General features: G+C 36.9%; 1 protein-coding gene across 4 annotated transcripts in view; it reads right to left on the minus strand.

The window, feature by feature from the left end:
• Positions 1 to 19,137, minus strand: part of LOC121673223 (oral-facial-digital syndrome 1 protein-like) — a 40,592-nt gene that overhangs the window by 12,350 nt on the left and 9,105 nt on the right. For 3 of the 4 annotated variants that reach the window (XM_042046338.1, XM_042046337.1, XM_042046340.1), the window contains exons 9-20: positions 18,324 to 18,430; positions 17,312 to 17,431; positions 14,710 to 14,783; positions 13,956 to 14,047; positions 13,621 to 13,810; positions 12,842 to 12,972; positions 12,356 to 12,467; positions 10,272 to 10,883; positions 7,936 to 8,068; positions 5,045 to 5,145; positions 1,511 to 1,630; positions 324 to 475 (exon numbers count right to left, since the gene is read on the minus strand). In XM_042046338.1, coding sequence (XP_041902272.1) covers positions 324 to 475; positions 1,511 to 1,630; positions 5,045 to 5,145; positions 7,936 to 8,068; positions 10,272 to 10,883; positions 12,356 to 12,467; positions 12,842 to 12,972; positions 13,621 to 13,810; positions 13,956 to 14,047; positions 14,710 to 14,783; positions 17,312 to 17,431; positions 18,324 to 18,430 — 1,944 coding nt within the window. The remainder of the gene's footprint in view (positions 1 to 323; positions 476 to 1,510; positions 1,631 to 5,044; positions 5,146 to 7,935; positions 8,069 to 10,271; positions 10,884 to 12,355; positions 12,468 to 12,841; positions 12,973 to 13,620; positions 13,811 to 13,955; positions 14,048 to 14,709; positions 14,784 to 17,311; positions 17,432 to 18,323; positions 18,431 to 19,137) is intronic. The other variant, XM_042046339.1, reaches the window with a different exon arrangement.

Here is a 19,137-nt window from a genome sequence, read left to right on the forward strand (position 1 = left end):
GTCCCACTTGCAGTGGCCACACCACGGAGACAGCAAATGTTCAGCTTGTTCCAACAGCATGGTGACAGTGGCCATAAAACTGTAACTTCCAGTTTCATGAAGCATGGAAGGAAAAGCATCTGTTTCCAGTGAAAAAGTTACTTGGCATAAGGAGACATTCTAGTGACACTCTGGTTTATCACACAAGTACATAAAATAACTCAGTCTCTACTACTTTCACTTCATTGGAATTAAATCTATTTTTAACTAAGTAACACGTAACAATCCTAAACTGCAAGGGACTACAGAGCTGCATCACTGTCAGGAATTAATTAAATTACCACCTCTTCATTAAGCTTTTCCACTTCTTTTTGCTCACTTTCCAAAGCGTCCTGTTGCTCTTTCTCGCTCCTTTCTTCTCTTCCTTTCCTTTCTTCTTCTAAGTTTTTGTCAACTTCTCTGTTCTGTTCTTCAATCTGCCTTTGATCCAGCACTGCTGTGAAAAATTATTTCAACATCTGTCATTTGATTTATGTAGTTCAGTAATCACTACAAGAGCATACAAATAAGTACCAGGTTCCTGTATAACGTTAGCAGTAAATGGAGAACAACTGGATATATTGTTTACACACACACACCAAACTTATTCTTGAGTATTGGGTAATGTGTTTTCCCACCTCTAAACTGATAAATGACTCACCAATAGTTAAGGAGTAGAGCCAAAGTAGAGGCCAGAGATTTGATAGATCACTGCACTTCTCATTCCTTTCATGAGCATTCTCATTAAACCTTAATTATCCCAAATTCCATGTTACTATATTCCTTCCCCCTCTGCAATGGGTTTGGATATAATTCTTTATATTTAAAAAGCAAAGTATTTAAAATCCCTTTGAAAATTACTGCAGGACATACTGTTGATGTGACCAGTGTATTTAAAAAGCTGACTACAAAGAACAGCATCAAATAGCAATGAGATGGGCAAACTAAGTACTGGGAATCATGAGAAGCTACAAAGCTCTTCTCTAAATAAAAAGAACCATAATGTTTCCATCTAGAACAATTAGAAAAGCAGCATATGCTGATTGAAATCATTCTCATCTACCCAAAGAATTAAAACTGCATTGTGATAATACAGTTCACCAACAGTCAAAAATAAATTGAAAAAAAATCCAGACAAGCAGTACATAAAATACTTCAAACCAAAATATTTAATGTCTCATTGCTATCAAGAACAGAAATTATATTTACTAATTACCCTAAAGAAAAAAAAAATCATTTCACCAGATGCTGGACAAGGGGGTTGGGAGGGGTGGCAAGAATGTTTAAATTAAAACCAAATTTAACTAAAACCAGGGTGAAAAAAAGTAATCCTCATACAGAACAGCAAAAGAAAACACTCTTTCCTCTTTAGTACAGAACTAGCACTTTTTGGAAAATTTTTCAACCACACCAGCATACATACATACAGACTTTTATACACATTTGACATTTTAAAAGGGTACTTTCTTTTGAGTCTGAGCTGAGAACTCACTTAAGTCCTGCAATGAAGTGGCTGTTGCTGGTACAGGGGCTGTGACATGGTTTCCATCAACGATGTCCCCAGATGGATGCAAGACATCACTTTCACACTCCTCTGGTATGTCCCCCTGAGCTGGAGAAGAAATTTGAACAATGGCTTCATTATTTTGTAATTGCAAAAGTGGAGCACAGCAATGGATTCAGTGTGGGAATGGCTAAATTAGAACACAAAAATATCAGCACTAATTGAGCATTTTCCCTTCAGCTTGATCATCTCCCTGAGAATTAAGAATTATCATAGGCTGTACTTGCTTCCTTCATTACAGAATTGTTAGTTTTGAAATTCGCTATTGGAACACATCTGTTTATAAAGCCAAAACTGAAGAAATATACAACAGAAACCCAAGATGTTTTCATTTCCTTACATAATCAAGATACAAGTCACAGAAAAATTGTATGTCCACGTTCAGCTCATCCTTTTTATGAATATAAAAACAATCTTTAACTATTTGATGACACACTCTTTAATGGGATCATTGCCTTCTTCAGTGAACAGGATGGATGCTGCTAACTCAGATATTCTACATTATACTATCTTCTCCCTGTGAAAGGTGGCTCTGAATTCACAAAAACACAATTACTGTCCTTCCTCTTTGATCACTGCTGTGATACTCAACTGCTTCTTAATTATTTACTTGCAAAGTATGCAGACTGCTATTATCTCATTTGATGGGAGATAGGAAAAAAAAAGAGATAAAACAAGATGTGGCCATTACCTCTAGATAGCCAACCTGAAATACACAGGACTATTCTCCCAAGCATTTAGTGTAACAGAGCACAGATACCCTATATATCTCTTTAGGTTTTGGGTGAAGCTTTAGAAAACATCAACTTTTCATCCTTCAAATACCATCAAGCATTTTTCTTTTTCACATTATAATAAAATTGAAATATTTTGCATGAAAAAAACCAAGTCAACCACATGGATCAGCCTCTATCTGAATGGTTTGAATTTCTTTAAATTAGAACTCTTTTAAAGGAACTATAGATGAAAGGAACTATAGAAAGCATGATGGAAAATTTCTGTCAAGCTGTCAGTCTAACTAAGTTAGGAGAATGTTTTCAGTTTCTTACAAAAGCAAGAGTAATTCCTACCAGCTTCACCTAGGAATATAACTCCTATATATGGGGGTTTTTGTAAGACCAAAATAATGGGCTATCACACAAAATCTATTCTGTTTTGTTGCTCTCTCTTTAAATTATAAAGCTATCAACAAAAACATTATTTCCATATGAGGCACCAATAAGCTTCAGGGTATGTAATATTTAAATAATAAAAAAATTCCTTTCATAAATTTGTCCTGGTTAAATATTACTTCTAACTTCAAAATGAATGCTAACAACATAAGCAAAGAAAGAAACCCAAACCAAAACCATTACAGTATAAAATGAATTAACTACTCTGCAAAGGAGAAAAAAGGTAACTCTGTGTACTTTCACTCCCTTTTTAAGGGTGGATAGCAAGAGATGCATTATTCCCTTAAGATGAGCTCATCACCTAAAAGCAGCTGCTGCCAAGAGAACTTGCTGACCTTTTCTTTCTAGAACTCACTCACAGTAGGATTAAAAGACTTCCATATTTTCTGGTACCTCCTTTAATTCATTGTTTTTTCCTACTGTTATCCACTTTGTCCTTCATTGTATCTTTCTCTGTATTTACTTCTTAGATTTTACTTTCTTACCCACCGCTCCCAGCCACTTCTCCTGAGCTACCTCCTCCCCTTTTTAGCCAGTCTGATTTCCTCCTATATCCTGAGATTGTCTTTTGATGCAGTCTGACCCAACTAAAGTACTCTTGATTGAGAAATCATCAGCACATGTGAACTCCTACAATTATTGACCACCACACATCACCAAATGATTCAGTAATACCTTACTTGGGCACAGCATCTACTCAGCCCTAATTTCGAAGAAAATGCCAGTCTGTTGTCATATGTAATAAAATAAAAGTGAAATATGTAACATATTCCCAAAAGCCTCTCATATAAAATTAAGCAAATAATTATAAGGCTAATTAAAATGTGAGATGAATAGAAACCATTACTGGCTACAGGCTTGGTTCACATTCAAATAATACATTTAAAGCTTATAAAAAGGAAGCTAAATGAGATAAATAAACCCAACTGAGTAATGCGTAAAGCTTCACAGAGAAATGCACGGATGAGGCATTATCTTCTGCTAGTTATCACTAAACACTATCAGCACATCTGCTGTTTAAACAAACATCTTTTTTTGGTTAGTTCCTTTTAAAATACTGAAAGCCATATTCTCACAGGGTCAGGAGAATGAGCAAGGGGTCCACTCCACCTTCCATATGACCTAACCACAACCAAAAGCATAAGCCAGTCTGGGACCCAGGAAACCACTCACACCAGTCAGAATCACTGGTTTCAAAGAAAAGATCCCTAACTCTCCCATACAGCAATCACAATCTCTTCACCAACTATGAGTTTAGTTACACCACACAATGCCACATGTCCACCAGCCTCAGGACTTTACAGACCTAACGAAATCTGGAAATAGGAAAGATTAACTTGCTGTTCACAGCTTTCTCATTGACAACTTCATTACTTTAAACCCACAGTTTCATGAGAGATCAGGCTGCTCAGGTTCAACATTAGGATGTCACTCAAATGCTGAAAAACTAAGTAAGGCCAGTAACTGTGCTTCTATATCTCACTCCATATACAAATGGCTATAAAGTACACTAAGTTTTATTATCCTCCTCTTTCTACAGTACCTTAGTTACATCAAAGATTTTTGAAAACTGACCCTGTAGCATTTAGAGAGAAGGAAACATTTTATAGCATGCAATCACAGAGAGCAGAAATGCAAATAAATAAAATGCTGACCTCAGAGAAAAAAAAGTTAGGATACAATTCAGGTTTCAGTAACTTAACCATATGCTCCAAAACTATTCAGAGATGCTGATTAATGACAGCATACTTGCAGGAGTTCTTCACACATTTACACACACCCTAGAGCAACTTCTAATTCATAATACTATTTATGCCTCACTTACTGAAGGAAAAATTAGGAGTGCATACAACAGCCACAGAAACTTATCTTTAGAATTAGAACCTGGTTCTAATTTATGCAGCAAATATAATAAACCTCAATTTAGTTCACATACTAGTACATTTTTCTGTTTAAATAAGAATTCTACACCATTTAAAAACATTCCAAAACAATGGTCAGACCTACAGCGTTAATCAGAACAAGGTTATGCAAGATTTCTGAACAAAATTACGTCACAGATTTCAGAACCAACTCAATTTAATGTCTGCTTATTACTACATACACTTATCTAAAGATGCAAGAATGATGAAAATCAATCCCTCATCATCTGAGGTATTTGTTTTTCTTAATTCCAAAATCAGTCAGAATTTTTTCTCTCCAAGTACAGTCTTAAAACTATGAAGACAGTTGTCCTGTAACTGTTAAGCCCTAAGGTTAAGCAAACTGTCTGAAATGCACTAAAACTTACCTTCAAGAGTATAAATGTGTTCTTCAAGATCCTCATACCTTAGTTTCTCTGGTTTGTGGACATCGCTGAAATCTTGTTTATCTGTCTGTTGACTCTGAAGTCTGAAAAAATAAGGAAGAATATAAATAATTTAATAAATATAAATGCTAAACTTTTAAGCAAATAGCAATCTGAAATTCACTCGCTAAGCAACAGACTAAACCAACACTAAAATCCATTAAACTTTCTGACTCAAATACAGGATATTTAAATCCAGTTCTCTAACTTTTAGTAAAAGTCCACTCCATTTCCCTGCAGCCTTTCCCCAAGGCCTTTATGTGACATAAAATCATTACATTAAAACAAAATACAAGGGAGTAAGAAAAAACAACAAAAAAGGAGAAATACAATGAATTGTGACAGTCAACTGAAAATTAAGAAATTTGCCTTTTTAAGCTCTGTGTTACAGTTTAATTCCCATTTTGATGTCATCTTAACAGATGTGTTTGAAATGTATTAGGATTAGATGTCTGGCAAAACAGAGATGCAGGGGTGAAAATCTGGGTTCTATCAAAAATGGGGCTAGTGCCCTCATTCTAAATCCCCGTTTATCTCATCAGAAAGATAATGTGAAAGAATAATGTCTCCCACGTGACCCAGCTCCTAAACTCTGACCAGAACTAGAACAGTAAAAGGAGTGCAGGTCACTAATGAAATTCAGCATCAGCACTTCATAAAGGAGCTTACTTCACACCAGCTGGTGCTCTTCATCGCAGCCTAAGTATGTTTGTGCTTACAATTTCTAAGGAATACAGGTCTTTCATGGAGCAAAAGTGGAGAACAAACAATACAAAACATACCCCCAACAAAAAGATTTGTTCATAAACAAAAAGTGAATCTGGGCACAGATAAATAAATTTGCATTGTCAGAAGGATAGTTCAGTGATGTCAGCGGGGAAAAATACCCTGTCAATTAAATAGCACAGAGTAAATGAAATTTCAAGTTTTTGGAAGTCTATTTCATGTTTTGAGTCCTTCCTTCACAGAAATGATTAAGTGCTAAATAATTCTTAAGGGTGCAAGGTTCAAGGACACACATGCCACTTTCTTCAATACTGTGTCCTGCAACACTGCTAAAAAGACAAGAGAACCCAATGCCTCAGTAACAACCCTCAACTGGTTTCTTCAGGCCAAAACAACAAACAAACAGTTAGGTAATAATCTGCCTTACCACTCTAGTCTTCCTGTCTGTGTTTACTGGCTTCCTTCATACCACTCTTATCTTGGAACATAAATAAACAAGGAGCTCCTGTAGTCATAGAAGCAATTTTTCTTCCCCACTGACTGAGGTCTGACTTCTAACAGCTTGTCACAGATGTTACAGCATCATATTTGCTTTTCTTTTCTTTTCAAAGAAGTTCCCATTACCACTTAAAATCTACAGGTCATAAACTAATCCCACAATACACATCAGTGATGTGGCATTTGCCTAATAATAAGAGTAAATAACTGGAAAAGCCCACACATGCATTTCTCAAATATTTCATGTAACAGAAAACAGTCCAAGGCACGTGAAATTAGAAAATATGCAACAAAAGAATGTTTTTCTTTTAATAAAGTCTTGGGAAAGCAGCAAGTTCGAGACAATTATTGGGACCTTATACCCTTGCTTTGTCATAAGAAACCCAAGAAATCAACAACAAACCATAGTTGCCTTCCCAGACCTAGGTCTGGCCTCTGCTCATATTGTTCACTCTTCAAACAGGATGGAGTCCATAAAATCCTTCAAAGAAGTGAAGTCCCTCACAGGATTAGAGAATTTTCCCCTGTCACCTTAACATGCAGGTTAACATTCAACCTTCACTTTTTAAGGCCTGTCAGAGAAGTACAGGAAATCTGACACACCACAGAAAACATGAATGAGTAGGGAAAAAGGAGACACAGCCTCAAGGGAATACTTAAAGGAAACTGACCTCACAGTCCCTGAAAATCCCAACAGCTCATTTTGAAGACAAAAACCATAAAGGCTCTCCCAAAATTCTAACCAGATAAGAGACCCTCTCTGCATTAAATGTATGTTGAGGCCTTGATAACAACAAAATAAAAAAGCCCTACAAATGCCTGCTAGAGGTGCCCCAGCACAAGCTTTCTTCAGCCATCAAATCAGGAATGATGGCTAGCAGGTTAAGGACAATTCAGTTGTCTCATCTTAAAAAAATTACTAGAAGTTAAATACTAGAGCTGCTTCTGAAGACACATGTTCTTAGTTTTGGAGAGTGGAGGGAACACTGGCCATTAAGAACAGAAGAACTTCAGGCAAGGAAATAGGAGATACAGAGATGAAAGAAAAGTCATTTCAATGCAGCCTAATTTTGTCAAGTTATTAATTTACCTTAAGAACATCTTAAAAAAAGCAACAAAAGAAAAGAGAAAAGTTGTGCTACCCATCCCATTCCTACATGCAAAGGAGACTGGAAAATCCTATTTTGAAAACAGGCACATGACCAAGCTCTTCAGAGAGGGAAAAAAAGTAATAAATTTAGCAATACAGTTTGTTAATGAATGAAGTGAGAATGTACAACGGCCTTGATTTAAATTCTCAAACAGGCAGCAGAAATTCAAATGCTTCAATTAGCAGAAGCTCATCAGTCAGGTCACAGATGTGAAAAACAGAGACACAGTTAAAGAGACATAGCTTTGCTCAGAGCAAACCAAAGTGTTTGGGTTTTTTACAACTAAGTTCCACTTGAAGCATGATATTCAAAATGGAAATCCTTATTCACCTTTAGAAAAGTTCTCACGTATAAAATTAATGGCTGGCTTGATTTGTAAAAGCGGCTATCACTGTGAACAATTAGATACATGTTTCTTTAAAAAGCAGGTTAAAAATGTTGTTTTGTAAACAATGTTACCTGATTTTCTGGCCATGACTGGATGGTGAGGAAGGAACAGACTCAGAAGATGAAAGCAAATATGGCTTTGAAATAGGAGAAAGAACCTGGTCAACACTCCGCTGTGAAGAGGTAAGGGATGAGCTCTTGGCATCTGCAGAATAAAAATCCCACAATTTGTGTTAGTTATTTGTCCTACCATTCCTCAGACAAGGCTGGCTGTACAACACATGCATTATTGGTCCAAATGTGCATGGACTTAGGAAGTAAAACAGTCAAATGCATGAGCTAATTTAAAGGAAAAAACTGCATAATCCTTCCACTGGCAGATTACGCAGTAAAAGAGCTGTTGGATCTGCCAACTGCAAGTGTTTTAGAGGAGGACATACTTCTTCCTTTCATTCTCCAGAGACAGGTGCTGACAGCTGAGCACTTACCCTCACTTAAAGGAAAAACCAATCTCAGACTCACATTCATGGTATCTTCTACCTTTGAAATTTACCCTGAGTTGTTCAGACTGGTATTTTCAACAGCAGCGAAAAGCTCCACAGAAGCTTCCAGAATGACTTAAGAGTTTTCTAGCAAAACCACACCTGCTGCTTCAGCCATCTCTAGCAGAAAAGAATAATATACATATACCAGTATAAAAGCACTCCTCAGAAGACTCATGAGAGAGAAGTGACATCTCAGTGGGGAAGCAGTCTAACTGGGAGCTGACAAATCACACTAACAGCATGTTAGCACTGAAGCTAACCTGAAGATCCTATCACCCAGCTGCAGCCTGGTTTCCTACACTCCATACCACCCCATTTCTGTAATTCTTAAGTCAGGTAATGCATTCCTCTGTTATTCAACTCTTACCCCTCTCCAGAACCAGTTTCATGCATTAAGCACAGAACAGATCGAATGGAAAAAAGAGATCTGCCCTCCTGTAACTAGCTTCTGAAAAGTACAAAGATAGGAAGGATTTTTCAGGTTATGCACACAACTGTAGTTTTAACATTCCCTAATTTTCAACAAAACCCTAGTATTATGAAAGATTTTGTCTGTGTGCAGTGCTAAACAAATAGTCTGTGGGTACTTTATACAGAAGCTGACAGAGAGAACTTACAACATAAACGACTGCTTTGGTAGTTCAAATCTCAAATATGTTACCAGTAACAGAGTATGATACTCTACATGCAGAAGCACAGGGACAGCCACAATCAATCAGTATTTGTGACCTGTTTCTAACAGTGCCCATTACCAAACAAAACTAAACTAAAATTAAAAAAGGAGAATACTTGTATCTTACTTCTGGCAACACCCACCCCGACCTTTCTTCAATCAATACTTTTTTGGATCTGCCTGACAGAGAATAATAAATTACACAACTTACTCATGGTATGAAAAAACATTTCATTTTATTTTATTTCATTTCATTTCATTTTCTTCCAATGTCACAGGATTCTGGGGTCTGTGAAGCAGTAATCAAATGATCCCTTTTCACCCTTTTCATATCACTCATTGCTTTCCAGATTTCCCACAGCGCATCTCAGCCACCTCTCTTCCAAACTAAGCTGCCCTTGTATTTAACCTTCCTTCATGGAGAAGCTGATCTTTTTTTTGGTTACTGTCTCTTTTTTTCATCCTACTAAATCCACTTTGAGCCAAGAAGCAGATGTACTGCAAATTTGAAACAAGAGATTTTTTAAAAAATTTTCATTTCATTTCTATTTCGCTTGCTTTTCTGAGTACTGTCCTTAAGAAAAAAAAAAGACTAAGCAATTATTAGAAACTGTGATACTAATAGCAAATTAAAATTTTCCAGTCATGACTGAACACTAAAACCTTCCTCCTTACAATTGCTCAGGAGTATTTGATAGAGATGTCACAGCAAAAAGGACAAACAAAAGGAAATCTGGACATTTCAGACTGGAAAGCTCCATTTAAGAGAAGCCAAAGACAGCTTCTGCCACACACTTTAACTACAACAGTTAAAGGAAAGGTTAGAAATATAGGAGGTTTAAGAAATTACAGTTAATGTTGCAAAGCAGTTATACTTAACAGCAAGTTTTGAATTAAACTCTCTATATCGCAAGGTTACAGCTGCAGTGATTTATATGGCATTGTCTTCTCTTGACAGCTCCCTAGAGCATGTTTAACTTCCCTCAACATACTTCTCCAGTACTTGTTTCCAGAAGGAAGAAATACTCCAAGCAATTGGTATACTCTGTCTCCTGCAAAACCACATCTCCTGATTTCTGCTGCATCTTAGCAAATAACGAGTAAAAGACTAAAAGTGCTAAATCTTTCTCTTCCCAAGATGAACAGTAAGTAAAACCCAATACTGCACCCCATTAAGAATTTTGACTTACCATCTGGAATTCTCCTGTTACTGATGTCTCTCTTCGATTTGGGAATGGGAGTAGAAGAAAGGCGCCTTGAAGAAGATGCTCCTCTGTGTGGTGGGGTTAAGGGAGTTTTAAAGTTATCGACCTGCCCAGTTCTTTTGATGTGTTCTTCACCTCTTGGGCTGCTCAGAGGGGAATGTGGGGAGCTGGGATTATCCTCTAGCAGTTCATGCTGGATAGTCAAAGGGTGTCTATTAAGAGGACACTGCAGAATTAAAGGAGGCTGCATCTTCCTTGGTGTTCTGCTTGCAGCTGCATTCTGCATGACTCTGTGTTGGTAGCTCCTGTAGGCTTCTTCCAAGTACTCAGCCTCCTTTTCCAGTTCCTTCACCCTTGCCTGGGCCTGAGCGATGCACTCAAGGTCAGAGTCCAGGGAAGCACTGTGTGGCTGCAGCTGCTGTCGATAGCCAGGCACTGGCACAGTGCCGACCCTCCCCACATCAGTCAGACCCGGATTCCTCAGGAATGTGCCATCCATGTAAATGTCATGGGGCACGATCCTGTCACCAAGGAAGTCCAGGACGGAGCGGTCGACGAGCGAAGGTTTTGGGTTCCGATACACCTCATTTTCCAGAGCTAAATGGTAGCAAGAGAAAGTCAGTGACACTAAAGAGAGATACAAGAGACCCACAACAAAACAGACACAGTAAAATGTGGCATTTGAATTCCACTTTGATCAAAATTATTCTACCATGGAATTGGCTTACATTTCGAGAATTTAATGATTTAATTGAAATTGATTTAAGTGTATTTTTAATGCAGCTCCAAAGCTGCAAATTACCACTGCTATTTTTTAAATATATAATTCTTCCACATAAAACTACCATTAAGTATGTACTCTACAATTTTAAATTATGTTTAAGCAAATAAATAAACAAACATGAAAACATTACCAATTTGGACACATTATATCTAATCACGCTGTTAAAAGCCTAAGGAATACAGGGCATGCCACAAGTCTTAACAGTTTCACTTTATTTAGATCAAAAAATAATTTTGGAGAAAAACAACACAGCACATAGAAAATGTTTTTGTTGGTTTTTTTGTTCATTAAAAGTACTCTAAAATTGCCAGTTAAACTGAATGTTTTGGGGTTGTCTGTTTCCTTGCACTTTCATGCTTCAACAAGCCCAAAAGACCAACCTATGGGGCTGTATCTCTCTCGGCAAATTTACAACCTTGTTTTTATTCTACATAAATGGTTCTTCAATGACTTCATTAACTCTGATGTAAAATAAAAGCTCCTACAGTACTTTCAGTCACTTAATTAAAATATATATTTGCTATTTTGATATAACAAATTTCCAATTCCAAATGGTACCGATACATGTACCATAAATGAGTAAGTACCTATCACTAGTGAATAATATAAAGTATTGCATATACTGAACTATGATGCAACACATGTTGTATGTAATGTATAATCATTGCAGAATTGAATTCCATATTTTTACATTAAATATACATACCAACCCTTTTATTTATAATACTTGATATTAGCAATTTGACAGACAAGTATCTTTAAAAGTACATTTCTTCAGCAGACTGAACTGCTTTATGTAAGTGCCCGTTTCTAACACCCATACGAGGTAAGTTAAGCATAAGTTAGGCAAAAATTACTAAACTTGACTAAATCTGTTTAAGAGTTAGACTTAAATTTCTGAGGTACAAAAATACAATTTCAGATTGATTATTTTTATTATGAACATTCAAGAATCAAAATGCTTTAAAACACAAGTTGCCTGCTGGAGAATGTCATTTATGTTATCATCAAACATTAATGTCTCCATACCGAAGGAAAAAGAGACAGTAAAAATATGCAAGTGCTCAGGGAGGAATATTTTCCTTTCCTCCTATCTGTTTGTTTTCTGAAAGGAAATTGTAATGAGTCTGCTTTTTAAACTGGGCTTTAAATAGATTTTGATTTTAAACTTAACATCTACTCCCTGGTGATGTATTAGTTCTAGCTGCAACTGCAGCTTTTTTAAGCTTCTGGAACTTCTTACACTCGTCCTTCATAAAGGACTGCTCTGGTGTAAGATACAAACCTGTCTGTGTTTGTTTCACTTGCAGTTTCAGTTCTTCAACCTGCACATTTAACTTCCTGACAGTAGCTTCAGAGTCTAACAGTTGGGCCTTTAACTGGGCACAACGCTCAACCTATAGGAAATCAAGAGAAAAACAAAAACCAGCATCATTCAAACAAAAAGTATAATCTCAACTGGCCGAATACTTGGTTTCTAAATATTTTTCAGGTCCATTGAGACCATATACACATGGTATCCTACTGAAAGTCAGCACTGATAATTTGTTGACTCAGTGAGATTTACTTTGGTTATGTTGGGTTGGTTTAATTTTTGGTAGTTTTTTGGTGTGGTGATGTTTTGTTTTCTTTAGAAAACATAAAAATAAGCACAGTACAAACAATCCTTGTAACTGCATATCAAGCAGCCTGCACAAGCAGATGGATAACTGCAAAAGAGATGATGGGAAGAAGAAAAGTTTCAAATCATTTAATAATAATAATAATTTACCTCACTTTGTAGCTGCTTTTCCAACGTCTGCTTATGACTTTCAAATTCATCCAGCACCAGCTTCTTAGAATGCTCTGCTCTCCTCAGCTCCACTTGGCAGGCCAGGTACTCTGCTGAGGGCTGGGACAGCTCTACCCCAAAAGGGAAACACTGGACACTCAGACAAAGAATAATGAGTGTGCACCTTTCTACACAATACTCCATGAATATGTAAAGCTGAATTGATTTTAGGAACATAACAAGGCTTTGTCTGAATAAAGTACTTGGTGATATTTTTCTTCTTCCTTTTACAAAGGGCGAAAATCTTCACTGGTATAGTCCTTTAAGAACTAGACCCTGACTGTCCTACACTAGAAGAAAAATACATATCCTTACCTTACATAACTGTGCATACATCTGTACTCTCCTGTAATCTCAAATGCACATTAAAAATACTTTGTAATTATTACTATTGTCAGGCAAGCACTTAAATAGTAACGCCATGTTCTCTTACCATTATTAACCATACTAATGCTACGGTTAGAAATATTGCACTGCTTTTTTCAGAGGGTGCAAGGGATATCCTTCCATATTACAGCTACCGCTTAATTCAGGATTTCTCCCATATAAACACATAAAAGAAAATAAACTTATGCCAAGGACTGTTTAATTATACCAAACACTAGCTTGGGCTTCAGGCAAATTACTAGCAAATATAATACAAAGAAAGCATTATAATGAAAATTTACTTCTAAACAAATACTTGTAGAGAAATAAGAAAATAAGTCATTCGAACTGACTGTCTCGAAGATGCTGGTTCTCACTGCGAGTCTCATCCAACTGTTGCCTAAGTAGTTTATTCTGCACTTGGAGCTCCAATTTCTCCTCCTTTAGCAAAGGATAGTCTGATACCTCTTTCAGTTTTTCTGTCAACAACTGATTCTGTTTATTTACCAACAGAACCTGGGCTTTCACTGACTCCAAATCCAGCTGCAGATAAAGAACAGTTTAGAAGCTTATGAACCGCTGTACTACTTAACGATTATTTTTATTTCACATTTTCTTTTTCATTTGTAAAATACCTCAACTGCACCAGTTAGAATACAGACTTCTTTAAATTCATATTTACAATTACCTCAAGCTCTTTGGTGCGTGATACAGCTTGCTTGAGTTCCTCCTTTTTTGAATTAACAGCAATGGCTTCTTCATGCAAAAGCATAGCTTTCTCTGCAGGGAGGATTACAAATGCTGAATTAAAATTAGTAGAGTATTACAGTAAAAAACTGTATCAGCAGAAAACAGTTTTAAGCTGCTAAGCTCAAAATTGAATTGAATTTAAGACATAAAAATGACTGAATGTCATAGACACGCCTTCAAAATTAAGTAAATCATGCTGTATGTATAAATGTATACATATGCATATACACATTTAGAACTAAGTAAATCGAATTCATATGCCTGTGACATATCATTTCTTACATGTCCCTAACTTAAAAGTCTGTTATCTGTTCTGGCTCCCTTCCGCAAGCTCCAATTAAACATCTTGTGCACAATAAATGTCGAAACTGGCAACTGTTCCAGGGTACACTATCAGAGTCCAGTTAAAGCTTGAATGAGCTAGTAGGACTTCCGAAGGAAATGGGACACTGAAAAACCAGGAATGCTTTGCAGCCTCTGTGCAAAGCAGCAGTGTATGGTTCCCACTGCATTCTGGACAGCAATGAGTGGCTGAACTGTCACTGTTGCTGAACTGCCACCCGTTGTGATGGCTTTTCTGTCCCTTGTACCATGGAACACCAGGACCGTTCAGTAACAACAGTGGTTTGGCATACGACAGTAAAAGTTCTAGAGATAAACAGGTACTTTATCAACCTCAGACACATGGTTACCTTTATTTTTTTTCTCGTCTTCAGTAACTTTATTGGTTCTGGCTATGTATTCTTCTTTTAATTCAAGCTCATATCTAGAAGCAAAAAGAATTATGTATTTCCAAATGACGTGTGTGCACACACGCACAGGCATTTGTGCTAATTCCATTCTTTCCCAAACTAGACCCAGACTATCCTACACTAGAAGAAAAATACATATCCTTACCTTACATAACTGTGCATACATCTGTACTCTCCTGTAATCTCAAATGCACATTAAAAATACTTTGTAATTATTGCTATTATCAGGCAAGCACTTAAATAGTAACGCCATGTTCTCTTACCATTATTAACCATACTAATGCTATGGTTAGAAATATTCACGCAGTTATTTATTGACAAAATTAACTATTGCAGAGCCACCAAAATGGTTGGAAAGGGCCCTGCCAATCATCTCATTCAACCACCCCCTCAAAAAGCCACCCTATCGCCACCTGTACAGCAGGGCAGCTGGGGCTCTTCCTGGCCAAGTCCTGAAAACCTCAAAGGACATATATTCCACCCCCTCCCTGGATGATCTGTGCCAATGCTGCACTACTCTTCCAGTAGATTTTTTCCTTATGTCCAAGTTAAATCTCCCAAGCCACAACTTCCAGCCCCCGTCATATGAACTGAAAGGTCACATTTGAGAATCCAGTAACTATCCTGACAGATTTTACTAGTTTCCAGTTTCTTCATGACTTTTTTGAACTGAGGAGCCCAAACCTGGGCATGGTATTCCTAGCACAGTCCTCCCCAGTACCTTTAAAGGGACGCTAAGTTCCCTCAGCCTGCTGGCCATGCTGCTTCTAGACTTACCCATCATGCTGTTTGCCTTATTTGCCAGAGCATGCTGCTGGCTCATAATCAACCTGGCATTCACTGTAACTCATCCACCTCCTCTTCAGAAATGCAGCTCCTCAGCCAATTCCTTTTCCCCATTTATACAACTTCATAGGACTATACTCTGTCCCATGCACAGAGCTTTGGAGTTTTCCTTGTTAAAATTCCTAAGATTTGCACTGGCTTGATTCCCTTGTCAAAGTCTGCCTGAGCTGAAATTCTGCCATTTTTTGTGGAAATGATTCCTCTTAATTAAGCCTCATGTTCAAAGCTGAGGATGCCCTGTGCCCACATCCAGATGAAGCTGTTGGACAATAACAATAATAAGGGCCCCAGAACTGGCCCCAGGGGTTCTCTGCACACCACCAGTCACCAGCCAGACACTGAGCACTGCCCAGGTTCACCACTATTCAAGCCCAGTAGTCATCCAACTGTGCCGTTCCATTGTAGTGGAATTTACAGGAGCTAAGAAAGCATTTTACATGACTGGGACATAATTCATGGTTTCAGATATAGCCAAATCCACCCTCCTGCATTTCTGCAAATGGTGCAGACCATTCAGATCCTTCTCCCAAATACAGCATTTAATGTTTACTGCAAAAAAAAAAAAAAAAAAAAAAAAAAAATTGATTTGCTAGCAATCCTCACTACTTCCATACAATAAATAGTAGTTCTTTAATACTTTTCATTGATGATTTGGGAAAAAAGGACATGGATCTTGTCGTTCTGAACACCTGCAGCATGCCTTAAAATATTTTGTATGTTGATAAAATAAGCCAAGCAGCAGTTTATCCTTAAAATGCTTTGCTTCTCCTCATGTACTGAAAGGACTTTACAATCACTATTTGTAACTAGCTGTTATAGACTAGATAAAATAAGATACCAAGGTGAGTCAATTAGTTGCATTTCACTGTTCTCTAACAAAACCATCAAATTCTGAGGTATTATTTTTATCAAAACCTACTATTAACATCTTTGCTCTTTAATTTAAAGACCTACAAACACAGATTATACTGCTCACTGGCTTGCAATAAAAAATGATGATACATCAGTCATTTGGTTTAACTGCCTGAGACAGGTTCATGACACGGCAAGAGCACTTGTCTGCACTGAACTATCAAGGAACCCTTCGAGTGACCAACATACTACAAGTACAATAGCAAAGTTAGGATATACCCACTGCAACACCCCAAAAGAAGTCACATGTTAAGACCAGGTTCGGGCACAAGGTAGCCAATAAAAGAGGGAGATCTATATCAGAGAATTCCTCTTCAAAAATGGGAAAGGGTGAAGGTAAGAGGCAGTCTGTCTGTACACTAGTGCGTCTCTCACTCCTTTTCCAAGACACTTGTAGCATCTCTTTAACGCTGATTTCCCCTTCATGCCTCTTCTGCATTCATAAAATGGTCAGGCCTTTTAACTGTGGTCAAAGGAATTAACTAATACTGCTTCAGATCCTCTTGTCTAAGCTAATGTCACATCTCTTTTCCAGCTATTGACACAGAATTTAAACTACAGCAATAATATAACCTATAACCAAAAGAGAATTATTTTCTATAGCAAGCTTACTAGCAAATAGCTAAGCAGTAATGTAAAAAATTCAATCTGACTAAAACTAAAACATAAATGCATATTTCAAAGTCCTTGCTTTGCTATGCTTTTAAAGAGATCTTATAGAGTTTATTAATCTGTTTTCGTAGGAAATACCATGTGTCCTATTAGACACAAAAGAAAAATTTACTTTAAGAGTTCTGTCTTCAGCTTTTGGTCATATGTCTCCTCTATGTTCTTCACAGCAACCTCCCGATGCCGAAGTGCATCTTCTATAGCTTTATTTTTCTCCTCCTGAACTTTCTGGGTGCTGAAATATCCAGAAATATACAGACAATGACGAGTTATAAAATCAAATCTTTAGTCTGGGGTTTTGTTTCTTTTTTACAGTAACATTTATAGACATCAAAGGGTGATGTGCTGCTTGGAATACTGTAGCAATTTGAAATCATCATCAGACTCTGTCACTGTAGTTCATTAAGAATACGGAGATGTGACAAAAACTAAATTGCCCTACTTAAAATTCAGTACCAATCAATTATGCAGCTATCCCGGGTTAACCCTGGCTCAGTTTCCCACACCAGAAACACTTCAGAGGACAGAGTGCTGAGCATGCTATTCTATCAGCACCCTCTGCTGGGTTGATAAAAAACCCAGGTTTTTTTTAGCACGATACTCATTTTGCTATGGAAAACAGATGACAAAGTAACAACATTAAGTAGTAATGAAAGTTTAGCCAAAAATGGCTGTTACTTTTTTTATTTAATGAAAGGAAACTGATCTTACTGAGGATCTTATTAAGTAACAAAAAATCCCAAAAAACCCAAAAAAACCAACCCCAAAACATAGGGCTAATGAGGCAAAATATCCATGTATGTATCTCGTGAGTGTTAGGGATACATACTGTTTTGTTTGGGGGTTGGGTTTTTTTAATTTAACCACTTGAAAGTAAACATCTGTTTCCTTGCCTCCAAAGCAATGCTGAACTGTTTTGGTTGGGCAAGGTGGAATAGAAAAAAAACCAGAAACATCTTTTTGTATGGGGTATCCCTGCTAATAGAGACAGTATACAATACTGCTCAAAACATAAAACATAACTTATGGGATATATAATCTATTTCAACATCACAAAAGCAGAAACACCATGAGGCATGCTTTGCAGAAGCATCATTCAGCATTGTACACATCCTTCAGCAACTTACATTTCAAATGCCTCCATCCTTTGCTTCAGTTCAGCCTCCCTGGTCCTTATGGCTTCAATATCTTTCAATAGACTTTGTCTCTGAGTGTACACTTCCTTTGCTTCTATCTGAATCACAAAATATTGTCCTTAGTTTTACTTCACACTTTATACGGTATTTACTGTTTAACACATTCGAACTTATGAGGATCCTCTTCAGGGACTGACTGAACTTATTTCCATAAATACCATTTATTACAGTCATTATATGAAATAACATCTAGAATCGACTTTAAGTATCTTTTTTTAATTCCCTTTCTACTTTCACGCAGAGTAAAAATGTTCTAGATGCAGTCACTTCTGCCAACCCATAAACACTCTTCCTTTAAGATATAGCACTGATTAAAACTCATGTAAAAGGAAAAACTGTTTTAGAAAATTACAGAATAAACATGTTCAAACACTTGACTTTTTTTTAATAAACAGGTTTTGTATGCTCTTCACAAAAATGTAATTGAAGAAACAAATACCAAAACCCACTGATAAAACATGAATTAAAACTGAAACTGAGTAAACCAACAGCTTTTCAGTTTTTGCAGTTTAATTTACAGAACTCATAAAAAACTGTAAAAGGGATTCTCCAAGTGATGAACATATTAACACCAAAACCCACGTATCTTCCTATTAATAAAAATGGCTTTTTTTGCCCTTAAGCACAAAAGACATTATTTCTCTCAAAAAAAAAAAATCTAAGAAGAAAATTATGACTTTGCTATATGGACCTTTATATCAACTTTGAAAGCTATGTGCCTTTGACAGTGCTGACAGATTCAGCT

Source organism: Corvus kubaryi, unplaced genomic scaffold (genome assembly GCF_017639235.1).
Source record: "Corvus kubaryi isolate FWS band 111438036 unplaced genomic scaffold, C.kubaryi_AGA036_p1.0 65286, whole genome shotgun sequence".
Classification (NCBI taxonomy): domain Eukaryota; kingdom Metazoa; phylum Chordata; class Aves; order Passeriformes; family Corvidae; genus Corvus; species Corvus kubaryi.